The sequence below is a fragment of the Lepus europaeus genome, chromosome X (genome assembly GCF_033115175.1).
Source record: "Lepus europaeus isolate LE1 chromosome X, mLepTim1.pri, whole genome shotgun sequence".
NCBI classification, from domain to species: Eukaryota; Metazoa; Chordata; class Mammalia; order Lagomorpha; family Leporidae; genus Lepus; species Lepus europaeus.
This window is the reverse complement of record NC_084850.1, coordinates 95,333,675-95,346,002: the sequence shown is the minus strand read 5'-3', so window position 1 is coordinate 95,346,002 and position 12,328 is coordinate 95,333,675. Positions and strand designations below refer to the sequence as shown.

Sequence of the window (12,328 nt, the reverse complement as noted above, 5' to 3'; positions counted from 1 at the left end):
AAGGACAATGCTCTTTTTCATAGGTGATTTCTCATTATCAGTGTAAAGAGCAGCGTGATGCCCATAGATTTGAAAAAATCAGCAATATTATTAAGCAATTCAAGCTGAGTTGCAGGTAAGAGATCTTGTATATGTGATCTATCTCTGGTAAAAAAAAAAAGTTACTGTAGTTTTTAAGAAGTTCAAATAATTATAGTAAACTGAACTTCTATACTCAGAATAGTTCCTTTAATTAAAAAGAAATGTAAACTCTAAGGGAGTCTTCAGTTGACTAAAGGGAAGGTCATTGTCCTTTAATATGAACTCAACTGGTGCAGAAGCAAGTGAAAAATTTTGAAGCAGATTATGTTTTCGAGATGTTCGGTACTATTTGGGAAGAAACAAGCAAAATACCCAAGAGAGTTTTGAAGAATAAGGAAGGAGAGTGTGCCCTACTAAATACTAAAATTTGCTGTAAAACTACAGTAATGAAAATATGAAGGTACTAATTCCAAAATGGTACAGCATGTCTAATCATGCTGTGCCAGCTATGGTTAAATACAATCTGAATCTTAGCATTATAAATATAAAAAGAAGGAACACTTGAACATTATAATTTTGTAAGATTTCATAATGAAAATCCTCACCCTAGTAAGACCTTAATGCTTACAGAGTAGGGATAGTTTACCCTCTTGATACTTTAGCACACTTTGACATTTTCTACGATTTTTATGCTAACAGTTTTAAGAAGAAATAATAAATGACAAGCATAAATATTTACTCTGTTTTCAAATAAATGGGATCATTTCTCAAATTTGAATGTAACATTGAAAAGCTCTAGGTATTAATCTCAATGATAGAGGAATTTCAACTTAAGCTACTTCTTAAATATTAAAGAAGTTTTCTTGTAACATGATTTTTTTTAAATGAATCTAAATCTAAGCCCATTGTCTTTTCACAGTCAAAATGAACTTGTCACCCACTTTTCTTCTGACTTCCCAAACCATGTTAAATTCAGTATTAATTTCCTTGGAAAATAAAATGGGGTTAGTCATTACCTTAATGAAGTGGTAAATTAAAGTATGATGCTATAAAATGCTTAACATAAAAGATGAGAGCTTCTCAAAATGTTGTTATTTTACTTTATTTAACTACTTTTCTACTTTCTCTTACAGCAAACTGGCTGCCTCTTTTCAGAGTATGGAAGTTAGAAATTCTAATTTTGCTGCTTTCATTGATATCTTTACATCCAACACTTATGTGATGGTTGTGATGTCAGATCCATCCATTCGTAAGTATAAACTTAGCTGACATAGTTCCAAAGCCATGTATTCTTTAAACAATTGCCTTAGAGGTAATACTTTATTAGATACTTAAAAACTATTTTGTGGTGCTGATTGTTTCACAACAATAATAAGGTACTATAAAAAGAAAGCATTTGGGGACTGACTTTGTGGTGTAGTGGGTTAAGCTGCCACCTGTGATGTCAATATCCCATCTGGGTGCCAATTCAAGAACCAACTGCTTCACTTCCAATCCAGATCCCTGCTAGTGCACCTGGGGAGGCAGCAGTGAGTGGCCCAAGTGCTTGGGCCCCTGCTTCCATTTGGAGACTTAGATGAAGCTCCTGGTTTTGACCTGGCCAAGCCCTGGTCATTGAGGCCATTAGGGGAGTGAACCAACAGATCTCTCCCTCTGTGTCTCTCCCTATCTCTCTATAATGCTGCCTTTCAGGTAATATAAATAAATCTTTTTTAAAAAGGAAGATTTTATGTCATGAATAATTTACCACATTAAATAAAAAGGTATTTTAGTACTAGTGATAAATATTTTTTATTTAATAGACTAATATTTTGAAGCTTAAAAATAATTTAGCCTCTAGTCCAATACATTTTTGTCATGGGAACTTCAGAAAGTAAGTTACTAAATTCAGGAATTTTAAGAAAAGAGATCCCAAATCCATGATTATGCTTCATATGGAATATATTTTTAATACCAGTCAATTGGAGCGCTAAACTATTAAACACTGAAGGATTTTGTATGTCATTATATATTCCTATGTACCATATTCCTGTATTTATGTTACCAGCATGAAGGGAGGTGTTTGCTGCTTCCAATTGTAATAGCCATGTTCATGACAGCCATTAAAATGATGGTTCTTATAATATTTCCAGGATACTCCCAAAAGTTTTAATGGTTTCTCATCTACTGGCTTTTCTTACATTAGGCCAATATTGAATTATAATGTAATATAATAATTTTTATGATACTAGCTCCAAACGAAAAGATTTTTGAAATTTATTTTGGAAATTTTGTGTTTAGAATATGCAGAAATCACCTATTTAGTAAAATTTTGGGACTGGTGCAGCAGGTTAAGGTGCTGCCTTCAATGCTGGCATCCCATTATGGACACCAGTTGGAGTCCCAGCTGCTTCACTTCCATTCTAGCTCCTTGCTGCTTCACTTCCATTCTAGTTCCTTGCTATTGTGCTGGGAAAGCAGTAGAAGATGGCCTGAGTACTTAGGTCCCTGCACCCATGTGGGAGACCTGGATGGAGTTCCAGGCTTCTTCCTAGCTTTAGCCTGACCCAGCCTTGGCTGTTGTAGCGATTTGGGGAGTGAACCAGCAAGTGGAAGATCCTCTTTCTCCCTGTCTCTCCCTCTCTCTGTCTCTAACTTTGCTTTTCAAAAAATAAGTCTTTAAAAATTAAAAAAAAAAAAATAGGCCAGTGCCACGGCTCACTTGGCTAATCCTCCGCCTGCGGCGCCGGCACCCCCAGTTCTAAGTCCCACTGGGGCGCCGGATTCTGTCCTGGTTGCTCCTTTTCCAGTCCAGCTCTCTGCTGTGGCCTGGGAAGGCAGTGGAGGATGGCCCAAGTGCTTGGGCCCTGCACCCGCATGGGAGACCGGGAGGAAGCCCCTGGCTCCTGGCTTCGGATCGGCGCAGCGTGCCAGCCATAGCGGCCATTTGGGGGGTGAACCAATGGATAGGAAGACCTTTCTCTCTGTCTCTCTCTCTCCCTCACTGTCTAAATCTGCCTGTCCAAAAAAATAGGAAAATTAAACCTTGATAACCTGAGACCACCTGTTTCTATGTGTTCTCTGTAACACACTTTGAAGAATTTGGCTCTCTTTTGCTTATTTGATTTTACTGGTTACATGTTTCTTTGCCCATACTTATTCTGTTGGGTATCTCCCCACCCCTACCCTCAGCTTCTGCAGCTACTCTGATCAACATCCGAAATGCCAGGAAACACTTTGAAAAGCTGGAAAGAGTCGATGGACCAAAGCAGTGTCTTCTCATGCGCTAAACATTGCTGAATATTGTTTTACATTTAAAAAAGCGAAGCACTGTTTCTTAATTAATCTTAATGTTCTATTCATATATGTAGGCTCTGAAATGTTGTGATGCTTACTATTCCTGTATTTCTTTTCTATGCCTTAGTCTTAACATTTAAGCTTTAATACTATTTCCTCAAGTAGCCAGTGAAGAGTTAGAAGATGACCTTTCCATAAAGTCAGTGTAAAATAAAAGTAGGTGATGTGTTAAGTGTTCTCTTAATACGCTTCTAGTAGTGTTTACGTGTTATGATAATCTGATTCCAATAGTAGTGTATGTCAAACCCTTTCCCAGTATCGTCCTGTATTCCCTACCAGATAATAACCACTAAGCTTGGAGTATTACTGTTTTCTCAGCATGCATTAAAAATATTCCTTAACTTCAACTGTAAATAAACTTTTGCTGTTAGGCATTTCAGTGTTTGTTTTTCTTGTTTCTTCAACTTTACAGTAAGAGTGGGCAATGGAATTTCATAGTAATCCTAGGTAAAGGGGACCTGTTGGCAAGGAAAATGTACAAAATAAAGTTGGATGGGAAAGAGAGTCATATTATAGCCTTAAAGCTAGGCAGAAGAGTTTAGCTTTATGAATAGCTAAATGTGATAAGTGGTAAGAAAGCATTGTAGGCTTTTGACCAGGAGAATTTGTGAAAGCAGATTTGAAACAAAATTAACCTAGACTCTATGGAAAAAATGATGGCAGCTGGGGAAACTGGTAGTATTCCAGGCCTAAGTGTGCTGCAAATCTATTCTAGAATGTAGCTGGAGATGGAATGAATAAAAAGCAGAGGGATAATAGATAGGATTTGTTGGCTGAAAGTCATCTTTGAGGTTTGACAATGATTAATTTTGTTTTATCCATAACATCTAATGGTATATACCTTCGTGATTCTAGTCAAGCCCCTTTTAAAACCTTTTGCAAGCTGGGAGTTGTGTTTAACTTTATACCCCCTGGCAAAAATAAAGCATTGTGAAATGGGAGAATGGGGTTTTATAGCAATAACTAGAATTATTAAAAGCCCTAGACTTTTTAATTTCTAACAACAGGATGACAGACCATCAGTCTCTAACTTTTCTCCAGGTTACTTTATTATCCTCAGTTGAGGGATCAAGTTTTCACTGAAAAGTAAAGAAAGTGTTTGATATATAGCCTTTATTATATATTTTAAGAATCTCAAGTCTTAAAGTAACATCATGGGACTAATTTTATCAACAGCTTTTTTAATCTTCTGCAGAAAAAGTGTTTTAAGTATAAGTTTCAAATTCGTCATGTTTTTTGCATCTTAGCAAAATGAAAAGAGCAAATAAACAGGGATCTATTCCACAACTAATATGAGTCATGATTTGGCATGTGCTCATTTGTGGGATTTAGCAGTCATTTTAAAGTGGTTTTTTTTTCAGATAATAGATACATATATTGAAATAGGGACATTAAATTAGGTGAACATGGATGAAATCATAAAGCATATGACCTTACCCTATTTGCCCTTTGGTCAAGCTTTGCTTAGATTCTAGTTGTAACTTGAACTTCGGGATGTATAGAAAACTTGATTTGACTTAATCTTTCTTATGATGATGTCAGCTAGCTTTCTTTGCCACTCAGAAACTAAAGTAAATGAGGGTGTATGTTGAAGGCATGCACACAGAAATGGAGAAAAAATTCAAAATTAGAGAGTAAAAATTGTGACATTATGTTCACAATGAAATGATGCCTTTTATAGGCCATATTATCTATGTCAGTAGGATTGGTCAGTGGTTCTCAGACTTGATCATGCATCAAAATTACTAGAAGGGGCCTTTTAAAACAGATTGTCACCCCATTACTCTGAGAGCTTCAAATTCAGTAGGACTGGGGTAGGACCTGTGATTCTATATTTCTAACAAATTCCCAGGTGATGCTGATGCTGAGCCTGGCAGTGCAGAGACTACACTTTGGAAACCGCTGTTTTGGGAAAAAGAAGAGGAAATGTAGATGTGTGGGCAAACGTGTGTTGAACAGATTAGCAGTGATAAATTGACGGTGTTAGACCAAGTAAGATATATATGAAGGTATTTCAAAAGGTTTGTGGGGAAATAAAATTAAAAGGTAAGTTTATTTTGCTGCAAAAATGACTTGAAATCCATGCATGCACCGAGTTTTCAAAAATGTTATGAAAAATGCATATTGTGAAGAAACTATGCATAAATTTCCAAAAAATTACACCAAAGTAAACTTATCTTTTAGTTACATTTTCCATGAACTTTTTGTTTCTTTATTTGCATGCATTTCATAAATACAGCTTTAGGAACACAGTAATTCTGACCACTGTACCCACCCTCCCACCCATACTCCTACCCTTCCTCCACTTTCCTCTCCTTTTTCCAGTCTTATTTCTAACTAAGATCTATTTTTATTTAACTTTATACACAGAAGATTAACTCTATTCTAGGTAGGTAAAGAGTTCAACACTTTGTATGAGGAAGCAAAAAAGAAAGAGAAAAATAAACAAAATCTAAAAGCAAAAAACATAAAAAAGAGCCAAAACTGTTCCTCAACAGTCCAAACAAGGGCTCTTCAAAGTCATTGCATCTCGAAAGTAATTTCGCTTTTTGTTTTCAGAAGCTTAGTTAGCTTTAAAGAAGATCCCAAGAATGATACATCTTTTGCATGCACTTTTAGACATAACTATAATTTATGAGACATAAGAATATTCTCCACATAATACACTAAAACAAAATAATTCTTTGAGAACAAGTTTTACTATTAAGTCTCATAATACATCTCTGAGGACAAAGGTCCTGCGTAGGAAGTTGTTTATTTAACATTTAGCAGTCTTATGTATGATGTCAGTGATCACCTGGCACTCTTGACATGAGCTGCATAGGCTATGGAAGCGTTTTGAATCCACAAACTCCTTCAGTATTTCAACTAGGCCATAAACAAAGTGGAAGTTCTCTCCTGCCTTCAGAGAAAAGTACATCCTTCTTTGATGACCACTGCTCTCCACTGGGGTCTCCCATGGAGGTCCTTCATGTAGGACATATTTTGCCACAGTTTCTTGGCTTTCCATGCCTGAAATGTCCCCCTGGGCTTTTCAGCCACACCAGAATGCCCTAAGGGCTGATTTTGAAGTCATAGTGCTACTTAAGGTGATTGTCATTCTATGAGTCTGCTGTGTGGACTGCTTCCCATGTTGGAACATTCAACCTTTTTTAATTCTATTATTAATACCAAACACTTATTCCTATTTATATTATCACGTTAACATTTGACCTTATCTACATGATCACTTTAACACTTAATGCTATCCATATGATTTCTGTAACACATAGAATGCTATTTTTACCACCAAGATTAATGGAATTTGGACTCCCATGACAAGTTTTTAAGCTGTACAATTAAACGTAAGTCCAGAGGCCGGCACCATGGCTCACTTGGTTAATCCTCCGCCTGTGACACCGGCAATCCATATGGGCGCCAGGTTCTAGTCCTGGTTGCTCATCTTCCAGTCTGGCTTGCTGCTGTGGCCCAGGAGGGCAGTGGAGGATGGCCCAAGTTCTTGGGCCCCTGCATCCGGCATGGGAGACCAGGAAGAGGCACCTGGCTCCTGGCTTCCAATCGGCGCAGCGCCAGCCGTGGTGGCCATTTGGGGGGTGAACTGACGGAAGGAAGACCTTTCTCTGTGTCTCTCTGTCTCTCACTTTCTATAACTCTACCTGTCAAATAAAAAAAAAGTCCATAGGAATGTATGCAGAACTATACTGCTTTGCAGTTACAAACTTCATACATCCAATAATTACAAGTTTAGGGTCATGGTGATTCTTCCCCCTGTGCCTGCCCCTCAACCCACACTCCTACTCCCCTTTCTCTTCCATCTGTTATTCTCTTATTTTCACTAAGACCAATTTTCAATTAACTTTATACACATATGGTTAACTCTATGGTAAGTAAAGAGTTCAACAATTAGTTTGAAAGAAAAAATGAGTAAGTAAAGTAAAATAAAAGAAAGGAAAAAATTTAAAAAGCTTGTTTTTCAGCAGTCAAGGCATGGGCTGTTCAATGCCATTGCTTCTCAAAGTGTCAATTTCACTTCTACAGGTTGCCTTTTAAGTGCTCTATTAGTTATCACAGTTCAGGGAGAACATACAATATTTTCCTTTTGGGAATGGCTTAGTTCCCTAATTGTGATGTTTTCCAGTTTCATCCATTTTTTTGCTGTATTCCATGGTGTACATATCCCATAATTTCTTTATTCAGTCTTCAATTGACAGGCATTTGGATTGATTCTGTGTCTTTGCTATTGTGAATTGAGCTGCAATAAACATGGCGCTACAAATAGCTTTTTCATATGCTGATTTCATTTCCCTTGGGTAAATTCCCAGGAATGGGATCACTGGGTCACATGGTAGGTCTATATTCAAGTTTCTGAGATATCTCTATACTGTCTTCCATAGTGGACTTACCAGTTTACATACCCAGCTTACATACCCACCAACAGCCAGTTTGTTGTTTGTTGATTTCTGTATGAAAGCAATTCTTATGGGGGTGAGGTGAAACATCGTTGTGGTTTTGATTTGCATTTCTCTGATGGCAAGCAATCTTGAGCATTTTTTCCTTGTTTGTTGGCCATTTGATTTCCTCTTTTGAAAAATATCTATTTAAGTGCTTTGTCCATGTCTTAACTGGATTGTTTGTTTTGTTGATGCTGAGTTTCTTGATATCTTTATATATTCTGGTTATTAATCATTTATCATTTGTATAGTTTGCAAATAATTTCTCCCATTCTGTAGGTTGCCGCTTCACTTTGCTGATTGTTTCTTTTGCAGTACAGAAGCTTCTCAATTTTATGTAATCACATTTGTTAATTATGGCTTTGATTGCCTGTGCCTTTGGAGTCTTTTCCAAGAACTCTTTGTCTATGCTGATGTCTTGCAGAGTTTTCCCAATGTTCTCTAATAATTTGTTGGTTATCATGTCTAAATTTAGATCTTTAGTCCATTTTGATTGGATTGTAGTAAAATAAGTGTAGCAGGGTTCTTGTTTCATGTTTCTGCATGTGGCGATCGAGTTTTGCCAGTACCATTTATTGAAGAGACTGTCCTTGCTCCAGGATTTTATTTTAACTCCTTTGTCAAAGACAAGTTGGTTGTAGATGCTTGGATTGATTTATGGAGTTTCTGTTCTGTTCCATTGGTTTATCCATGTGTTTTTCTACCAGTACCAAGCTATTGTGATTATATAACTTTCCTGCAGTATGTCTTGAAGTCCAGTATTGTGATGCCTCTGGTTTTGTTTTTGTTGTATAAGGTTGCTTTAGCTATTCATGGAATTTCAGCATCATTTTTTTCTATATCTAAGAAGGATATCTTTGGCATTTTGATTGGTTTCGCATTGAAAATATAAATTGCTTCAATAGTATGGACATTTTGATGATATTGTTTCTTCCAATCCATGAACATGGAAGATTTTCCCATTTTTGTGTGTCTTCTTCTATTTCTTTCTTTAACGTTTTATAATTACATCATAGAGATATTTGACATCTTTTGTTAAATTTATTCCAAGGTGTTTGATTTTTTGGTAGCTATTGTGAATGGCATTGATCTTAGAAGCGCTTTCTCAGCTGTGACATTGTCTGTGTATACAAAGGCTGTTGATTTTTGTTTGTTGATTTTATATCTTGTTTCTTTTCCAAATTCTTCTATGAGTTCCAATAGTCTCTTAGGGGAGTTTTTGGGTCCCTTCTATGTAGAATCATGTCACCTGCCAATAGGGATATTTTGACTTCCTTCTTCCCAATTTGTATTCCTTTGATTTCTTGTTCTTGCCTAATGGCTCTTGCTACAATTTCCAGGACTCTGTTGAATAGCAATGGTTACAGTGGGCATCCATGTCTGGTTCCAGATCTCAGTGGGAACACTTCCAGCTTTTCTCTCTTCACTAGGACACAGGCCAGGGGTTTGTCATAACATAACTTGATTGTGTTGGGAAATGATCCTTCTAATCCCAATGAACTTAGAATTTTCATCATGAAAGGGTGTTGTATTTGTCAAACACTTTTTCTGCGTATACTGATATAATCATGTGGTTTTTGTTCTTCAATTTGTTGTTATGGTGTTATCACATTTATTCATTTTTGGATGTTGAGCCATCCCTAAATCCCACTTTGGGGGAATGATCTTTCTTATGTGTTGTTGTATTCATTTGGCTAATATTTGCTGAGGATTTTTGTGTCTATGTTCACCAGGGAAATTGGTCTGTAGTTCTCTTTCTCTGTTGCATCTTCTGCAGGTTTAGGAATTAAAGTGATGCAGGTTCTTAGAAAGAATTTGGGAGGATTGTCTCCATTTCAGTTGTTTCGAAAAGCTTAAGAAGTGGTGTTAGTTCTTTAAATGTTTGGTAGAATTCAGCTGTGAAGCCATCTCTTCCAGGGCTTTTCTTTTTTGGGAGGGTCTTTATTATTACTAATTCAGTTTATGTCTTGGTTATTGGTTTGTTTATTTTTCTATGTCTTCATGGCTCATTTTAGGTATGTCTTGTGTGGTCAGGAGTTTGTCGATTTCTTCTAGGTTTTCCATTTTGTTGGCATAGAGCTCTTTGTAGTAGTTTCTCGTGATTCTTTTTATTTCTGTGGTGTCTGTTGTTACATCTCCTTTTTAATCTCTAATTTTATTAATTTGGGTCCTCTCCCTCCTTTTTTTAGTTAATTGGGCCAATGGTGTGTCAATTTTGTTTATTTTTTTCCAAAAGTCTGCAGTTCAATTGCTGATATTTTTTATTGTTTTGTTTTGATCTTGTTTATGTCTTCTCTAATTTTTATTTTTGACAGGCAGAGTTAGACAGTGAGAGAGAGACAGAGAGAAAGGTCTTCCTTTTATTGGTTCACCCACCAAATGGCCGCCAAGGCCAGCACGCTGTGCTGATCCGAAGCCAGGAGCCATGTGCTTCTTCCTGGTCTCCCATGCGGGTACAGGGCCCAAGGACCTGGGCCATCCTCCACTGCCTTCCCCAGCCACAGCAGCGAGCTGGACTGGAAGAGGAACAACCGGGACAGAATCTGGTACCCAAAGTGGGACTAGAACCCAGGGTGCAGGTGCCACAGGCCTAGTGAGCCACGGCGCTGGCCTTGCTGTTACTTTTGTAGGTCTTTGAGATATATTGATAGATCATTTACTTGATGCCTTTCCAATTTTTTGATGTAGGCAATAATAGCTACAGACTTGTCTCTTAACACTGCTTTGGCTGTATTACATAACTTTTGATATGTTGTATTGTAGTCTTCATTCATTTCCAGAAACTCTTTTGGTTTCTCTTTAGATTTCTTTAATGACCCACTGTCCATTCAGGAGAATTTTGTTCAGTCTCCATGTGTTTGCATATGTTCTGGAGATTCCTGAGTTGTTGATTGCCAACTTCATTCCATTGTGGTCAGAGAAGATTCATCGTATGATTTCCATTGATTTGAATTTGCTGAGACTTGCTTTATGGCCTAACATGTTGTCAATCCTAGAGAAAGTTCCATGCACTGCTGAGAAGAATGTGTACTCTGCAACTGTAGGATGAAAAGTTCTGTAGACATCTGTTAGATCAATTTGGTCTATAGTATTGATTAATTCTTTTGTTTCTTTGCTGTTTCTGTCTAGTTGTTCTGTCCATTGCTGAAAGTGGAGTATTGTAATCCGTCATTACTATAGTGTCTGTGTCTATGTCTCTCTTTAAATCCATTAACATTTATTTTAAATAGCTAAGTGCCGTATAATTATGTGCATATTCTTTTATAATAGTCACTTCTTCCTGTTGAATTGGTTCCTTGATTATTACAGAGTGCCTTTTTTGTCTTTTTTGTACTGAAGTCTATTTTGTCTGATCTTAAGATGTCTACATCAGCTCTTTTTTGGTTTCTGTTAGTGTGGATTATCTTTTCCCATCTTTTCACTTTCAATCTGCAAGTACCGTTGTTGGTGAGATGTGTTTCTTGTAGGCAGAAAATAGCTGGGTTTTCTTTTTCTAATCCATTCAGCCAGCCAATATCTTTTAACTGAGAGTTGGGTCCATTCACATTCAAGGTAACTGTTTATAAGTAATGACTTTGCCCTGCCATTTTTCCTTTAATATTCCTGCTTTTTTTTTATTTTGGATTTCCTTTGTATTTCTTTATTTTAATTTTTTAAAGATTTATTTTATTTATTTGAAAGACAGAGTTGCAAAGAGAGGTAGAGACAGAGACAGGTCTTCCACCCCCTGGTTCACTCCCCAGATGGTCGCAACAGCCAGAGCTGTGCCTATCCAAAGCCAGGAGCCAGGAGCCAGGAGCCAGGAGCTTCTTCCGGGTCTCCCATGCGGGTGCAGGGGGCCAAGGACTTGGACTGTCTTCAACTGCTTTCCCAGGCCATAACAGAGAACTGGATCAGAAGAGGAGCAGCTGGGACTAGAACCGGCACCCATATGGGATGTTAATGCTTCAGTCCAGGGCTTTACCCTGCTGCACCACAGCGCCGGCCCCCTTTGTACTTTTACTGGGAGTTTTTCTGCCTTCGCCTTCTTCCCAAGTGATGACTCTGTTTCTGTGTTTCTGTTTGTAGCACATCCTTACTCATCTTTTGTATTCTGGATGGTTGGTAACAAATTCTTTAAATTTCTGGTTGTTATGAAAGGTCCTTAATTTACTTTCATTTCTAGATGAGAGCTTTGCATGGTATAGTATTCTAGGTTGACGGTTTTTTTCCTCTTAAGACTTGTAATATATCTAGCTATTCTTTCCTGGCCTGTAGGGTTTCTGATGAGAAGTCTGCTATGAGTCTAATAGGAGTTCCTCTAAAAGTAATTTGGCGTTTCTCTTGTGTACGTTTTAGAATCTTTATGTTTTGCTGTGGAGAGTTTACTAAAATGTATCATGGTGAAGTTCTTTTCTGGTCATGTCTATTTGGGAGATCTATGTGCTTCCTGTACTTGGATTTCCCTTTCTTTATCCAAATTAGGTAAATTTTCTGATATTAATTCACTGAAAAGGCCTTCTTATCCTTTCCCTCTTTCC

The 12,328-nt window shown here is 37.3% G+C and overlaps 1 protein-coding gene across 10 annotated transcripts in view; it reads left to right on the top strand.

The window, feature by feature from the left end:
• Positions 1-12,328, top strand: part of RRAGB (Ras related GTP binding B) — a 103,977-nt gene that overhangs the window by 30,998 nt on the left and 60,651 nt on the right. For 6 of the 10 annotated variants that reach the window (XM_062183673.1, XM_062183679.1, XM_062183678.1 and 3 more), the window contains 3 exons: positions 24-115; positions 1,155-1,270; positions 3,193-3,723. In XM_062183673.1, the coding sequence (XP_062039657.1) occupies positions 24-115; positions 1,155-1,270; positions 3,193-3,290 (306 nt within the window). In that variant the 3' untranslated portion in view covers positions 3,291-3,723. Of the gene's footprint in view, positions 1-23; positions 116-1,154; positions 1,271-3,192; positions 3,724-12,328 lie in introns of those variants that run through there. The other 4 variants (XR_009865034.1, XM_062183676.1, XM_062183675.1 and 1 more) reach the window with 1 other exon arrangement.